This window comes from Ailuropoda melanoleuca, chromosome 5, assembly GCF_002007445.2.
Source record: "Ailuropoda melanoleuca isolate Jingjing chromosome 5, ASM200744v2, whole genome shotgun sequence".
Classification (NCBI taxonomy): Eukaryota; Metazoa; Chordata; class Mammalia; order Carnivora; family Ursidae; genus Ailuropoda; species Ailuropoda melanoleuca.
Genome location: NC_048222.1, coordinates 62009563 through 62024320, shown reverse-complemented (window position 1 = coordinate 62024320; position 14758 = coordinate 62009563). Strand labels below are relative to the sequence as shown.

At 37.1% G+C, this 14758-nt stretch overlaps 1 protein-coding gene across 2 annotated transcripts in view; it reads right to left on the bottom strand.

Moving 5' to 3' along the window:
• Positions 1-14758, bottom strand: part of UBR1 (ubiquitin protein ligase E3 component n-recognin 1) — a 133940-nt gene that overhangs the window by 19164 nt on the left and 100018 nt on the right. For both annotated transcript variants that reach the window (XM_002913189.4, XM_034661057.1), the window contains exons 36-40: positions 12777-12832; positions 11641-11737; positions 10780-10847; positions 9186-9336; positions 906-993 (exon numbers count right to left, since the gene is read on the bottom strand). In XM_002913189.4, the coding sequence (XP_002913235.1) occupies positions 906-993; positions 9186-9336; positions 10780-10847; positions 11641-11737; positions 12777-12832 (460 nt within the window). The remainder of the gene's footprint in view (positions 1-905; positions 994-9185; positions 9337-10779; positions 10848-11640; positions 11738-12776; positions 12833-14758) is intronic.

The following is a 14758-nucleotide window of genomic DNA, read 5'->3' as shown; positions in this document are numbered from 1 at the left end:
AGATATATTTATCAATAACTAACAAAAGAAGTTAGCTAAAAAAATTAATACTTTGATTTCTGAATTCAAATTGGTGATTCATAGGACAATGAAACAATTCTATATGATACTTAACAATGCTACCACACAAAGAGTGAACCCTAATGTAAACTACAGACTTTAGCTAATAACAATGTATTGATACTACTTTATCATCTTTAACAAATCTACTGATGCAAGATGTTAATCACAGGAGAAATCAGTGAGGGGAGGGAGTAATGGGAACGGTTTGTACTTTCTGTTCAATTTTTCTGTAAACCTAAAACAGCTCTAAAAAATAAAGTCTAGTAACACACACACACACACACACACACTCTCTCTCTCTCTTTTCTGCACACCCCCTACCTTCAGTCCCTAAACTAAAAAACAAAATGAAACAGAAAACCCAACTAAAAACTGATGAAGAAGGTGAAAACAAAGAGGAGAGAGTTTGGTAGCAGGTGGAGCTCAGTGGGGCACTCCTATTATACTTTTGGTTTTAGCCTCTGCACTGCCAATGTATTTCACATGTTAGAGAACAGTCTTAAAAAATCTCTAGTTAGTTAAGTGCATCAACTGTACAGATTGCTTTAAAAGGATGACCTATTTTCTGTTTTCTACATTTAAATTCGAAATGATGCCACTTGTTAAAATTCTATCATTTTTTGCCTATGTTCCCAGAACAATTTACAAGAGTAAAGATGTATCCAAACTTGTTTCAATCTCAAAAACAAACAAATGGGTAGCTGTTATTTCAAAAGCCCTTACCTGATTTTTAAAAACTGGAATTAAAATGGTTCAAAAATTATTCCACCAAACAGCTGAACTAAGAGGTGGAATTATTAAATCAATACTCACATAGGGTGGACTAATGGACTGCTACTCACCCATTTGTATATTGAGAAATTTCTGCCAAGAAAGAAGATGCAGAACGAGCCTCTTCACTCTCTTCTTGAACCTGAGCAAGGGGAAGGTCTGAAAAAGAAATTCTGAAAGATAAATCTATGAATTTGCTATTCAATTTATAAATTACACTTCAATTTCATGGTTCTAGGATAATAAACAACGTCAAATCAACTGAGGTTCTTTTCCTTGTTCTCAATCTAAATACCTGATTTTAAATATTAAAACTGTTGGGTAAACTTTATCAGTGTGTTAGGTAAAGAAATAAATACGGCAGAATCACATGGATATTTAATAAATATTTTTCTCAGGGTGTCTGGGTGGCACAGTTGGTCAAGTGTCCAAATCTTGGTTTTGGCTCCGGTCATGATCTTAAGGGTCATGAGATCGAGCGCCACATCAGGCTCTGTGCTCAGCAGGGAGTCTGCTTGAGATTCTCTCTCTCCTTCTCGCAAATCAATCAATCTTTTAAAAATAAATAAATATTTATCTCATTGTAATATGACCAGATAAAGAAATTAGTGGTCATCTGCTCTGAGTTCCTAGGAGTCTTAGCTAACAGGCAGAAATTCAGCCTCGAGGAAAGAAGTAGGTCGCTGTCCTGCCTTTATGCTCAAGCAATGAAACACATTAAAAAGAACCTTGTAAGGTAATTTTCCTCCATTAATCTATCCTTAAGGAGAACCATCCTAACCCTTTCCAGCAATTGCTAACTCACCCAACTTAGGTTAAAACTCTGGGTAAGCCACTGAAGTTAAAATGCCAACCTTGTAGTTCAACATGACAGATGGTTACAGCCCATTTGAACAGTACTCTCGTTTTAAAAATGCTTTTAAAAAATATACATTAATTCATCTGAAAGGCAACAATTAAAATTACCCCGAGTCTTTTACTTTGGCTGGATATTTTATTTTATTTTTATTATTTTTTTAATTTAATATTTATTATATTATGTTAGTAACCATACAGTACATCCCTAGTTTTCGATGTAAAGTTCCATGATTCCTTACTTGCATATAACACCCAGTGCTCCATGCAATACGTGCCCTCCTTAATACCCATCACCAGCCTATCCCATTTCCCCCTGCCTCCCCTCTGAAGCCCTCAGTTTGTTTCCCCGAGTCCATAGTCTCTCATGGTTCATTCCTCCTTCTGTTTACCCCCCCTTTCTTCTTCCCTTTCTTCTCCTACTGATCTTTCTACTTCTTATGTACCATAAATGAGTGAAACCATATAATTGTCTTTCTCTGCTTGACTGATTTCGCTTAGCATTATCTCCTCCAGTCCCGTCCATGTTGGATATTGCTAGTTTTTCTTCTTTCCAATTAGGATGTCTTCAGGAAATGCACACTTTAAATTTATTTTTTGTTTTTTTAAAGGATATAAATGGGTAGTTTATTATTTTTTTTTAAGATTTTATTTATTTATTTGACAGACAGAGAGAGACAGAGAGCACAAGCACGGGGAGAAGCAGAGCCAGAGGGAGAAGCAGGCTCTCTGCCGAGCAGGGAGCCGGACTCAGGGCTTGATTCCAGGACCCTGGGATCATGACCTGAGCCAAAGGCAGATGCTTAACTGACTGAGCCACCCAGGCATCCAGGAAATACACACTTTTTTAAATAGAGGAAAATATATTATCATATTGATATTTCCAATTTAAATATAAGAGTTAATTTGTACATGATTGAGGTAAATTTTATATGAAATGAAACATACAAATATTAAAAGTACCATTTAATGAGTTTTGACAAATGCAAATACCCATGTAATAAGATTTTTTTAAATAAATAAACTATTTTTTAAAGCAGCTTTAGGTTCATTACAAAACTGAATGGAAAGCACAGAGTTCCCATATACTTGCTTTCCCCACACATCCATCATCATCCCTGATTATCGAGATCCAGCACCAGAGTGGTACATCTGTTACAATCAATGAACCTATACTGACACATCATTACCATCCAAGGTCCACAGTTACCATTAGGGTTCATTCCCGGTGGTGTACATTCTATAGGTTTTCACAAATGTATAACATGTATTCACTATTATAGTATCATAGAGAGTAGTTTCACTGCCCTAAAAATCCTCTGTGCTCTGCCTATTCATCCATCTCTCTCCCCTAACTTCTGGCAATCATGGATGTTTTTACCGTCTCCAAAGCTTTGCCTTTTCCAGAATGTCATCTACAGCTGACCCTTGAACAACACCAGGGGCTAAGGGTGCTGACCCCTGGCACAGTCAAAAATCTATCCATACCTGTAGCTTTTGAAGCTCTAAAAACCTTACCAACAGCCTGTTGACTGGAAACCTTACTGATAACATATCTAATCAACTAACACATATTTTATAATTGTATTTTATATATATATATATATATATATATATGCTACATGTTATAGTCTTACAAATAAAGTAAGCTAGAGAAAAGAAAATTTATTAAGAAAATCATAAGGGAAAATACATTTATAGTACTATACCGCATTTATTGGGAAAAAAACCCCATATAAGTAGACCTTCTCAGTTCAAACTGGTGTCGTTCAAGGGTCAATTGTAGTTGGATTCATATAGTATGTAGCCTTTTCAGATCTGCTTCTTTCGTGAAGTGATACACATTTAAGCTTCCTCCATGCCTCTTCATTGTTTGAATGCTTGCTCCTTTTTGGCTCAAGAATATTCCACTGTCTGGATGTACCACAGTTTATTTACTCATTCACCCATTGAAAAGCACGTGGTTGCTTCCAAATTTTGGAAATTATAAAGCTGCTATAAACATCTGTGTGTAGGTTTCTGTATGGACACAGGTTTTCAGCTCATTTGGGTAGATACCAAGGAGAATGACTGCTGCATCATATGGTAGGAGTATGTTTAGCTTTGTAAGAAAGTGCCAAACGGTATCTTGAAATGGCATGGAATTCCTTCCTTTCGGCAACAAATGAGAATTCCTGTTGCTCTACATCCTCACCAGTACTCAGTGTTGTCAGTGTTTTGGATTTTAACTATTCTATTGGGTTCGTAGTGATATCTTACTCTTTTAATTTGCAATTCCCTAATGACTTATGATACTGAACATCTTTTCATATGCTTACTTGCCATCTGTAGACCTGTGATATCTGTGAGGTGTCTTTTGCTTATTTTTAATCAGGTTGTTCATTTTCTTATTGTTGAGCTGTTAACAGTTGTCTGTTATTTTATGTAACAGTAAATCAGACGAGTCTTTTGTATATTTTCTCTTAGTTTGTGGCTTGTCTTTTCATTCTCAACACCGTCTTTTTGCAGAGCAGAAGTTTTTTATTGTAATGAAGTCCAACTTACCAATTATTTCTTTAATGGGGTGTACCTTTGGCGTTGTATCTAAAAAGCCACTGCATAACCAGGGTTATCTAGGTTTTCTCCTACACAATCTTCTTTTTTTTTTTTTAATTTTATTTTATTATATTATGTTAATCACCATACAGTACATCCCCAGATTCCGATGTAAAGTTTAATGCTTCTAGTTGCGTATAACACCCAGTGCACCATGCAATACGTGCTCTCCTTACTACCCATCACCAGTCTATCCCATTCCCCCACCCCCTCCCCTCTGAAGTCTTCAGTTTGTTTCTCATAGTCCATAGTCTCTCATGTTTCATTCCCCCTTCTGATTACCCCCCTTTTCTTTATCCCTTTCTTCCCCTACCGATCCTCCTAGTTCTTATGTTCCATAGATGAGAGAAATCATATGATAATTGTCTTTCTCTGCTTGACTTATTTCACTTAGCATTATCTCCTCCAGTGCCGTCCATGTTGCAGCAAATGTTGAGAATTCGTTCTTTCTGATAGCTGAGTAATATTCCATTGTATATATGGACCACAGCTTCTTAATCCAGTCATCTGTTGAAGGGCATCTCGGCTCCTTCCATGATTTGGCTATTGTGGACAATGCAGCTATGAACATTGGGGTGCATATGGCCCTTCTCTTTACTACGTCTGTATCTTTGGGGTAAACACCCAGTAGTGCAATGGCTGGGTCATAGGGTAGTTCAATTTTTAACTTTTTAAGGGACCTCCACACTGTTTTCCAGAGTGGCTGTACCAACTTGCATTCCCACCAACAATGTAGGAGGGATCCCCTTTCTCCACATCCTCTCCAACAATTGTTGTTTCTTGCCTTGTCTATCTTTGCCATTCTAACTGGCGTAAGGTGGTATCTCAGTGTGGTTTTGATTTGAATTTCCCTGATGGCTAATGATTTTGAACATTTTTTCATGTGTCTGTTAGCCATTTGTATGTCTTCATTGGAAAAGTGTCTGTTCATATCTTCTGCCCATTTTATGATTTGTTTATTTGTTTCTCGTGTATTGAGTTTGAGAAGTTCTTTGTAGATCTTGGATACCAGTCCTTTATCTGTGGTGTCCTTTGCAAATATATTCTCCCATTCCGTGGGCTGTCTCTTAGTTTTTTTGACTGTTTCCTTGGCTGTGCAGAAGCTCTTTATCCTGATAAAGTCCCATAAGTTCATTTTATCTTTTATTTCTCTTGCCTTTGGAGATGTGTCGTGAAAAAGGTTGCTCTGGCCGATGTCATAGAAGTTGTTGCCTATGTTCTCCTCTAGAATTTTGATGGATTCCTGTCTCACATTGAGGTCTTTCATCCATTTGGAGTTTATTTTTGTGTATGGTGTGAGAGAGTGGTCAAGTTTCATTCTTTTGCATGTAGCTGTCCAATTTTCCCAGCACCATTTATTGAAGAGACTGTCTTTTTTCCACCGGATGTTTTTTCCTGCTTTATCAAAGATTAGTTGCCCAAAGAGCCGAGGGTCCATTTCTGGGTTCTCTATTCTGTTCCATTGGTCGATGTGTCTGTTTTTGTGCCAGTACCATGCTGTCTTTGTGATCACAGCTTTGTAGTACAGCTCGAAATCCGGCATTGTGATGCCCCCAGCTTTGTTTTTCCTTTTCAACAGTTCCTTGGAGATTCGGGGCCTTTTCTGGTTCCATACAAATTTAAGGACTATTTGTTCCAGTTCTTTGAAAAATGTCCTCGGTATTTTGATCGGGATAGCATTGAAAGTGTAGATTGCTCTGGGTAGTATGGACATTTTAACTATGTTAATTCTTCCAATCCATGAGCATGGAATATTTTTCCATCTTTTTATGTCTTCCTCAATATCTTTCAAAAGTGATCTATAGTTTCTAGGATATAGGTCCTTTACGTCTCTGGTTAAGTTAATTCCAAGGTAACGTATGATTTTTGGTGCTATTGTAAATGGGATGGATTCCCTAATTTCTCTTTCTTCAGTCTCGTTATTCGTCTCCTACGCAATCTTCTAATAGTTTTATAGTTTTGTGTTTTACACTTAGGCCTATCAACTATTTTTTTTTAATGAGCCATTTTTAGTTAACTTCTATAAAGCTTGTAAGGTCTGTGTCTCTGTCTTATATGTGGGTGTCCAGTTGTTACAGCAACATTTGTTGAAAATCAGGCTATCTTGGCTCCATTTGTCTTTGCTCCTTCACCAAGGATCAGTTAACTGTATTTATGTGTATAGATTTTTTGGGCTCTCTATTCTGGTCCACTAATCTACTGGTCCGTTTTTTCATTGTCTTGATTCCTATAGCTTTATAGTAAGTCTGGAAGTCACATAATATCAGTCCTCTGACTTTGTTCTTCCCCTTCAGTACTGAGTTGGCTATTCTGGATCTTTCTCCTTTTCATATAAACATTTTTTTAAAAAATTTTATTTATTAGAGAGAAAGAGAACACAAGCAGGGGGAGCAGCAGGCAGAAGGAGAAGCAGGCTCCCTGCTGAGCAAGGAGGCCGATGTGGGACTCGAACCTAGGACACGGGGATCATGACCTGAGCCAAACTGACTGAGCCACCCAGACATCTCTCATATAAACTTTATGATCGGTTTGTTGATATCCACATAATAACTTGCTGGAATTTTAATTGGGAAATTATTGAGTTTTTACTTAACTTTTCTGAATTTATTCTTTTTTAAAAGTTTTTACTTTTAATTCCAATATAGTTAACATAGAGTGTTATATTAATTCCAGGTGTACAATACAGTGATTCAACAATCCTATACATCATTACTCAGCGCTTCTTTTAAGTGTACTTTTAATCCCCTTCACTTATTTCACCCATTCCCACATCCACCTTCCCTCTGATATACTCTTTTATTTTATTATTTTTTTAAAAAGATTGTATTTATTTATTTGAGAGAGGGGGGAGAAAAAGAGAGAGAGAGAGAGAGAGCACTAACAGAGGGAGGGGCAGGGAGCCCACTGAACAGGGAGCCTGATGCGGGGCTCGATCCCAGGACCCTGGGATCATGACCTGAGCCAAAAGCAGATGCTTAACTGATTGCGCCACCCAGGTACCCCTTTATTTTATTTTATATTTTAAGTTTTATTTATTTAAGTAATCTCTATACCCAAAGTGGGGCTCGAACTCATAACCCCAAGATCAAGAGTCGCATGGTCTTATGACTGAGTCAGCCAGGTGCCCTGATATGCTTTATTTTAAATGAGTTCCCTCAGCTAATTTTTTTCATCAAGAACATTTTTTACTTGAAGCATTACTTCAGAGTGCACAGTTCTGAATTTATTCTTATGTCTCCTCCTTCCTATACTGAAAATCTTGGGTCCCAATAACATTAACCCAAACACTTGGTTTATCCTAAAAAGTACCTAAAATAATTTCAAAATAACAATACTAGTACCGCTAATACCATTTGTACCACTAACATGAATTCAGTTTAATGATTTTTTTTGTTAGTCCTTTTATTGTCAGAATATATCCTATTAGGGAAGGACAGTTGAAATACTGTGTTTTAGGGGTGCCTGGGTGGCTCAGTTGGTTAAGCGTCTGCCTTCAGCTCAGGTCATGATCCTGGGGTCCTGGGATTGAGCCCACATAGGGCTCCCTGCTCAGTGGGCAATCTGCTTGTCCCTCTACCTCTGCCCCTTCCCACACTCATACACTCTCTCACTCAAATAGATCAAATCTTAAAAACAAAAACAAAAACAAACTACATTAAAAAGACATTCGCAGGAGTCTTTGCTCAAATCCCTGACTCTCTACCTTACCTAGGGGCAACTCTTATACTTCTATTGTTTCATTTATAAAAAATATAAACAAATATGAATATATCTGTACACATATACCTAAAATACCTTACACAAATGTATTATACTACAACTACTGTTCTGTACACTTTTTTCACTTAGTAAGTATCTCCTAGAGATTACTTCTTCCGTAGATCTTGCTCATTTCTTTGTACAGCTGCAGAGCATTCCATTATATGCATATATCACAGGATATTCAACCAATCTCTGGGGGTTTTGTTATTCCAAATAATACCACAATGAATAATCATGTGCATATATCCTTTCAGATTTTGGCCAGTATAGCTTTGGGATAGATTCTTAGAAATGGCTGGGAGGTCAAAGGATAAATGCATATTTAGTTTTGTTAGACATTGTTCTAAAGTCACTTTAATTATCTGTTTTCTGAATTACCCAACTATTCAAGAGCTCTTACTGATTACTGATACCCAGGAACCAGACTTTGCTTTCAATTAAGGGCAGAGTCTAAGAGAATAACTACATCATAATTCCATGATGTATTACTATTCAGATATCTCTAAGTGAATATTTGTTCAAAAAACATATAATGAATACTTACTTGGTATAACAAAAGTTGTTAGATACTTTATGAGAAAATATTTTAAAATTTGAATGTTCCCTATTCAAGAAACTTGCAGCGGGGAAGGAGTAGAGAGAAAGAAGAACCAGGGGAAGAAGAACATTATAGAACTATAAAACAAGATACTATGGAACAAATGCTATAAAACAAAGAATTACCATTCTAGCTGGAGGAATCCAGAACGGTTTCATAAACAGGTTTATCAAAAGACTGAAAGTATTTAGGTAGGGACAAATGTTGAAGAGACTAATTCCCAACCCCAAAATTAGGAAATCTGAAAAAGGATATAGCAGGTCTAAATGATTCCCCTTATATCTGGAGAAGCCACAAGTTAGAGAATCAAGTGGTTTAGCTAATTATCCCTTTCACAGCTCTTCTAACTTTTTATTTAAATAGCATCCATAAAGAAACAAATGATCATTCAACAAGAGATATAACACAGAACTTAGAAATATATATATACATATACATATACACATACATACATATATATGATTAATCAAAAGCATAATTAATTTTACCAATAAACCATGGGCAAATATTATTTACAGTTAACAACTGATGAGAGGTTTACCTGTGTCTATGGTAAGAAGGATCTGAAGCATGTGTGCCATGGTGATCAAATGGAAGAGATAAAGGTGGTTATAGGAAGAACTAACTGATGAAGGCTGCAGATCAACAGTGTCATCCCAATACAAGGATGGGAATGCCAACACAGCACCAACCTACGAGAGAAAATGGACATCAACGTGGGTGAAACAAAGATCAGTTGAGCTAATCTCATAACCAAATGTTTCAGATATTGCAGTGTGTGTGTGTGTTTTTTATAACCACCATTATTTTTTCCTATTATTCAACAGAATATCTTAGAATATAGTGTATCATAAATGGAGAACAAAAGTCCTCACCAAACAGGTTATCCCTTTGCTGAAACTTCTTGCTCTAGGTAGTGGTCTCAATCATGTCTGTGGCTCAGAAGATTCAACATTACAGTAACTTGGGGAGCTCTTATTTTTAACACTGACTCACAGGCCAGTCCAATCAAATCAGAATCTCAGAGTATAGGGCCAAGTTACTGGCTTTCTTTTCAAAGTTTCCCCAAAAGATTCCAAAAGAAAGGAGTGAAACCACTGGGCAAAGTCCTGGACAATGAGGGGTGGAGAATACTGGTTAACCCGCATCAACAAACTCCAAGTTCCCAACCTCACCAATGATCTCTCCAGAGAACTCATTTTGAAGGGAACAGACTCACTGCAGGGATGGAAAACCTTCCTCTGCAAGAAACTCATAGAACTGGGGCACCTGGGTGGCTCAGATGGTTAAGCGTCTGCATTCGGCTCAGGTCATGATCCCAGAATCCTGGGATCGAGCCCCGTGTTGGGCTCCTAGCTCGGCGAGGAGTCTGCTTCTCCCTCTCCCTCTGCCTCTCCTGCCTATGCTCTGTCTTTCTCTCTCTCTCAAATGAATAATAAAAAATCTTAAAAAAAAAAAAAAAGAAAGAAAGAAACTCACAAAACAGTTGCCACCTATCCACAGGTGTTTGGGGTAAGCCTAGATGTGTCAATGGTCTGGTTCCTAACACCAAATAATCAATATTTTAAGATACCTCACACTGTCATTTATAATGTAATGCTTATAATATAATGTAAACAAGAAAAAGTCAGAGGAGGAAAACACAATATTTATTTAGAAAAAGTCTGCTTGAACAGACCAACTAAATATAACTAACTAGGATGATACCTGTTACAAAATAAAGAGTAAATGTGCTTTTGTTTTTAAAATGATTATTTTTAAGATTATTTATTTTTGTGAGAGAGGGAGAGGGAGGGAGCGATACAGAGAGAACAAGCAGGGGGAGAGGGAGAAGGAGAAGCAGGCTCCCCGCTGAGCAAGGAGCCCAGTGTGGGACTTGATCCCAGGACTTTGGGATCATGACCTGAGCTGAAGGCAGGCACTTAACTGACTGAGCCACCCAGGTACCCTTTAAAGTGATTTTGATGGTCTCAGTCAAATCTGTATCTATTTGTAAACAGAATGGACAAGAGACTAAATTTTATAGTTTGAACACCAATAATTTATAATCTTGAACAAAGAACATGAATTTGAATGAGGAAAATACATGAAATTATAAACTTGAGAGACTTAAAAAAATTTTGTTGAACACTTACCAAAACATGAAAGAGATCTATAGATAGGAGGCAAGGTGTATCTTCTGATTTTAGGTTAGGAAGAACAACTACAAAAAAAAACAAAACAAAACAGTGTATTTCATTCAGTAAGATAGCAATGTAGTTCAATATAATGCAAAACACCTAAAACAAAAATATAACAGGGTTATACAATACAGAAACTGTAAACTGGCACATCACACCTTTAAGATATGGGAACCACAATTAAAGATAAGTTAAACTGACAAAAACTTCCTAGAAAGCCTTGTATATGATTTAAGAGTTGAAAGATAAGATCCAGGAGGAAAAAAGGTAAATAGCATAACAGAAACAGAGATTATTCAATAAATATATGCTCACTGATGAAGAAGAATTACTTTTACACCATGTTACTTTATACTTTTTCCCTAACTATACATTTCCAAATGTCACGTGATACATAAAATATGTGAACAATCTGGAGTGGGGAGCAGAGAGAGCATGCAGAGCAGTGCAAGTGAAATGAGGGTGAAGAATATCTCCCTGATCCAGCAAAATTAAACCTATTTTTAAATGATCTATCCCTGTCATTGATCTCTTTTCTAACCAGATTAGGATACAAACATGGATGTTGGTTCAATAAAGCCCCTAGGTGGGTATAAGGGATATAAGTTAAAAACATTTGGAAAACAACCTGAGTTTTAAAATAAGATTGCGGGTATTAGAGGGGCATCCACGTCTTCTGTTTCTTCTTTTGTAAAGCTGCTAGAGTGAGTGTTCAAAATTAGTACAGTGTGTTGTTTCCTAATGAAATACACTGCCAGAAATGCAATGGAAAAGGACATGTAAGTAATAACATAATAATAATTCAGAGGAGACTACCTGATAGGAGACGAATCAGATGTTTCTGTATCAGGACCTGAGGACAGGTAATCTTCTGCGCAATGGCAAACTGCATTAACGCTTTCAGACCATTATGCTAGATTGTAAGAGAGGGAAAGATAACAAGATAAGGGAAGATGATAGGGGGATGTCACTCACTGTAGAACTCAATCCCAGGCTGCAAGAATTAGCTGCAGACTTATGTACTTTACATTATTGGAAATAAATTACAATAATTTTAGTACTTACAGAAAGTTTTATGAACTCATCAAATTTTTAACAGATTTTCCCATGACAAAGAGGTATTAAAGCTATTAATTATTTCAATTCTCATTTAAGTACACATTTTCCCCAATTTCTTAAATGTCTGAACTAATTTACTCTGCTGAGGCCTGGGCAAAAAAATATATGTATAGAAATTCTAAAATGATGGCAAAAAACCCCCAAAAGTTCCATTGAATACAGGAAACAGATCTGCTTCCTAACCAGAAGGCCAGGAACTGTAGGGAAGCACACTGTGGACTACAAGCCCCCTGTGTCAGCTGTCAGGAAAGTAGGAGAGAAATGGCGAGGAGGAGGGTGGTCTAGGGAATCCTTGGTTGCCCACTCTGTTTTCGTGGGGCTATTTGTTGAGCACTATTTTCCAGGGTTCCCTACAATATGAGGCTTAGGCCTGGAGATAGGAATATAGCCCTGTAGTGCCAAGATCTGCCCATCAAGGAGCCATGGCTTAGTTTTATTCTTTAATTTACTATGATGATCCATCTATAGTTAAGCCAGCACTAATACTTAATGTTACATGATGGGGCAAAATTAGTGAGAAAGGAAAATGTAGGAGACACTAGGTTTCTGACTTGGCAATAAACAGAGTAGGGGGAAAAAAGTAACTAAGTATCACCTGAAATCTATGAATTACCTTTAACCACCAAGATTGAGTAAGCTCTCTAAAGGGCACAATGTTGGCCATTTAGTCTCCCGTGAGACTGAAGTAGCTTTAAAAAAAAAAATAGAATTTTGCTAATTTTTATAGAAAAAGGAGTGAATTTAAAAATGATTTTTAAAAATGTAAATTTTTTTTAGACTATACCAAAAAAAGCCTACCATGAGTTACACATACCCTGCTGGAATATACACACCTGTCTATTTTGAAGTGCTCCAAACAGAGGTTTTCCTTCATCTCCCAAGAGGTTTTCTCAAAGAGTAAGAAAAACACAAATAATAAATCCTGAATACTGCTACAATTGTATACTTGGTTTCTATCAGATGTTCTTTAACTGATTATATTTTTGACCAGATGATTTGTACTATTCCCCTTCAAAGTTTCACATTTAAGTCTATGCCAAAATTTCCAAATTTTTCAGTGAGAAAATATTATAAGAGTAAATGTAGATCACTTACAAATTGTTACTATAAATAATAAAGCCCCTGCAGCTATCTATAGAGAATACTTGGGAAAAAAAAAGCATCCTGGTTCATTTTTTGTCCTTTTAACATTGCTTCATGCTAACAATTTTTAAACAAATCATTTTTATGTATAATCACAACCTATTTTGTTTTAAAATACATAAGGCAGATGCAAGTAACTATTGCTCTTATAGGTACTATTTTTTTAACATTCAAATTTATATATTGTATTGTATAAAAGTTATATCTCATTTTTTTTATTATATCATGTTAGTCACCATACAGTACATCATTAGTTTTTGATGCAGTGTTCCATGCTTCATTGTTTGCATATAACATCCAGTGTTCCGTTGGGCAATACGTGCCCTCCTTAATACCCATCACTGGGCTAACCCATTCCCCCCTCCCCCCTCCCCTCTGAAACCCTCAGTTTGTTTCCTGGAGTCCATAGTCTCTCATGGTTTGTCTCCCCCTCTAATTTCACCCCCTTCATTTTTCCCTTCCTTCTCCTAATGTCCTCCATGCTATTCCTTATCTTCCACATATAAGTGAAACCATATGGTAATTGTCTTTCTCTGCTTGACTTATTCCACTTAGCATAATCCCCTCCAGTTCCATCCATGTCAATGTAAATGGTGGGTATTCATCCTTTCTGATGGCTGAGTAATATTCCATTGTATATATGGACCATATATCTTCTTTATCCATTCATCTGTTGAAGGGCATCTCGGCTCCTTCTACAGTTTGGCTACTGTGGACATTGCTGCTATGAACATTGGGGTGCAAGTGTCCCTTCTTTTCACTACATCTGTATCTTTGGGGCAAATACCCAGTAGCACAATTGCTGAGTCATAGGGTAGCTCTATTTTTAACTTTTTGAGGAATCTCCGTACTGTTTTCCAAACAACAAATGTTGGAGAGAATGTGGAGAAAGGGGAACGCTCTGGGGCACCTGGGTGACTCAGTCATTAAGCGTCTGCTTTCGCCTCAGGTCATGATCCTGGGGTCCTGGAATCGAGCCCTGCATTGGGCTCCCTGCTCCACTGGGAGCCTGCTTCTTCCTCTCCCACTTCCCCTGCTTGTGTTCCCTCTCTTGCTGGCTGTCTCTGTCAAATAAATAGATAAAATCTTTTAAAAAAAAAAAAAAAAGAAAGGGGAACCCTCTTACACTGTTGGTGGGAATGCAAGTTGGTACAGCCACTTTGGAAAACAGTATGAAGGTTCCTCTTACAGGTACTATTAAAAAAGAATTACATTTATAGGAAAAAAAACAGAACTGAAAATACAAAAAAACCCCATGGATTCATACACATTTCACCTTGCTGGCTAGGGCATTTATTGCTATATTACTTGTATTTTCATTGATCTCTGGCGGCAGATACATCTATGAGTTAAGGAAGGCTTATTTCCTATTTTCTTTTTCCAACTTTGAATGGACAGTAATAAAAATGTTATATATTGATTTCTTTTTTTTTTTTTTAAGATTTTATTTATTTATTTGACAGAGAGAGAGACAGCCAGCGAGAGAGGGAATGCAGCAGAGGGAGTGGGAGAGGAAGAAGCAAGCTTCCAGCGGAGGAGCCTGATGTGGGGCTCGATCCCAGAACACCGGGATTACGCCCTGAGCCGAAGGCAGACGCTTAACGACTGCGCCACCCAGGCGCCCCAATATATATTGATTTCTTAACGGTAGTTCCTAACTATGCCAATACAT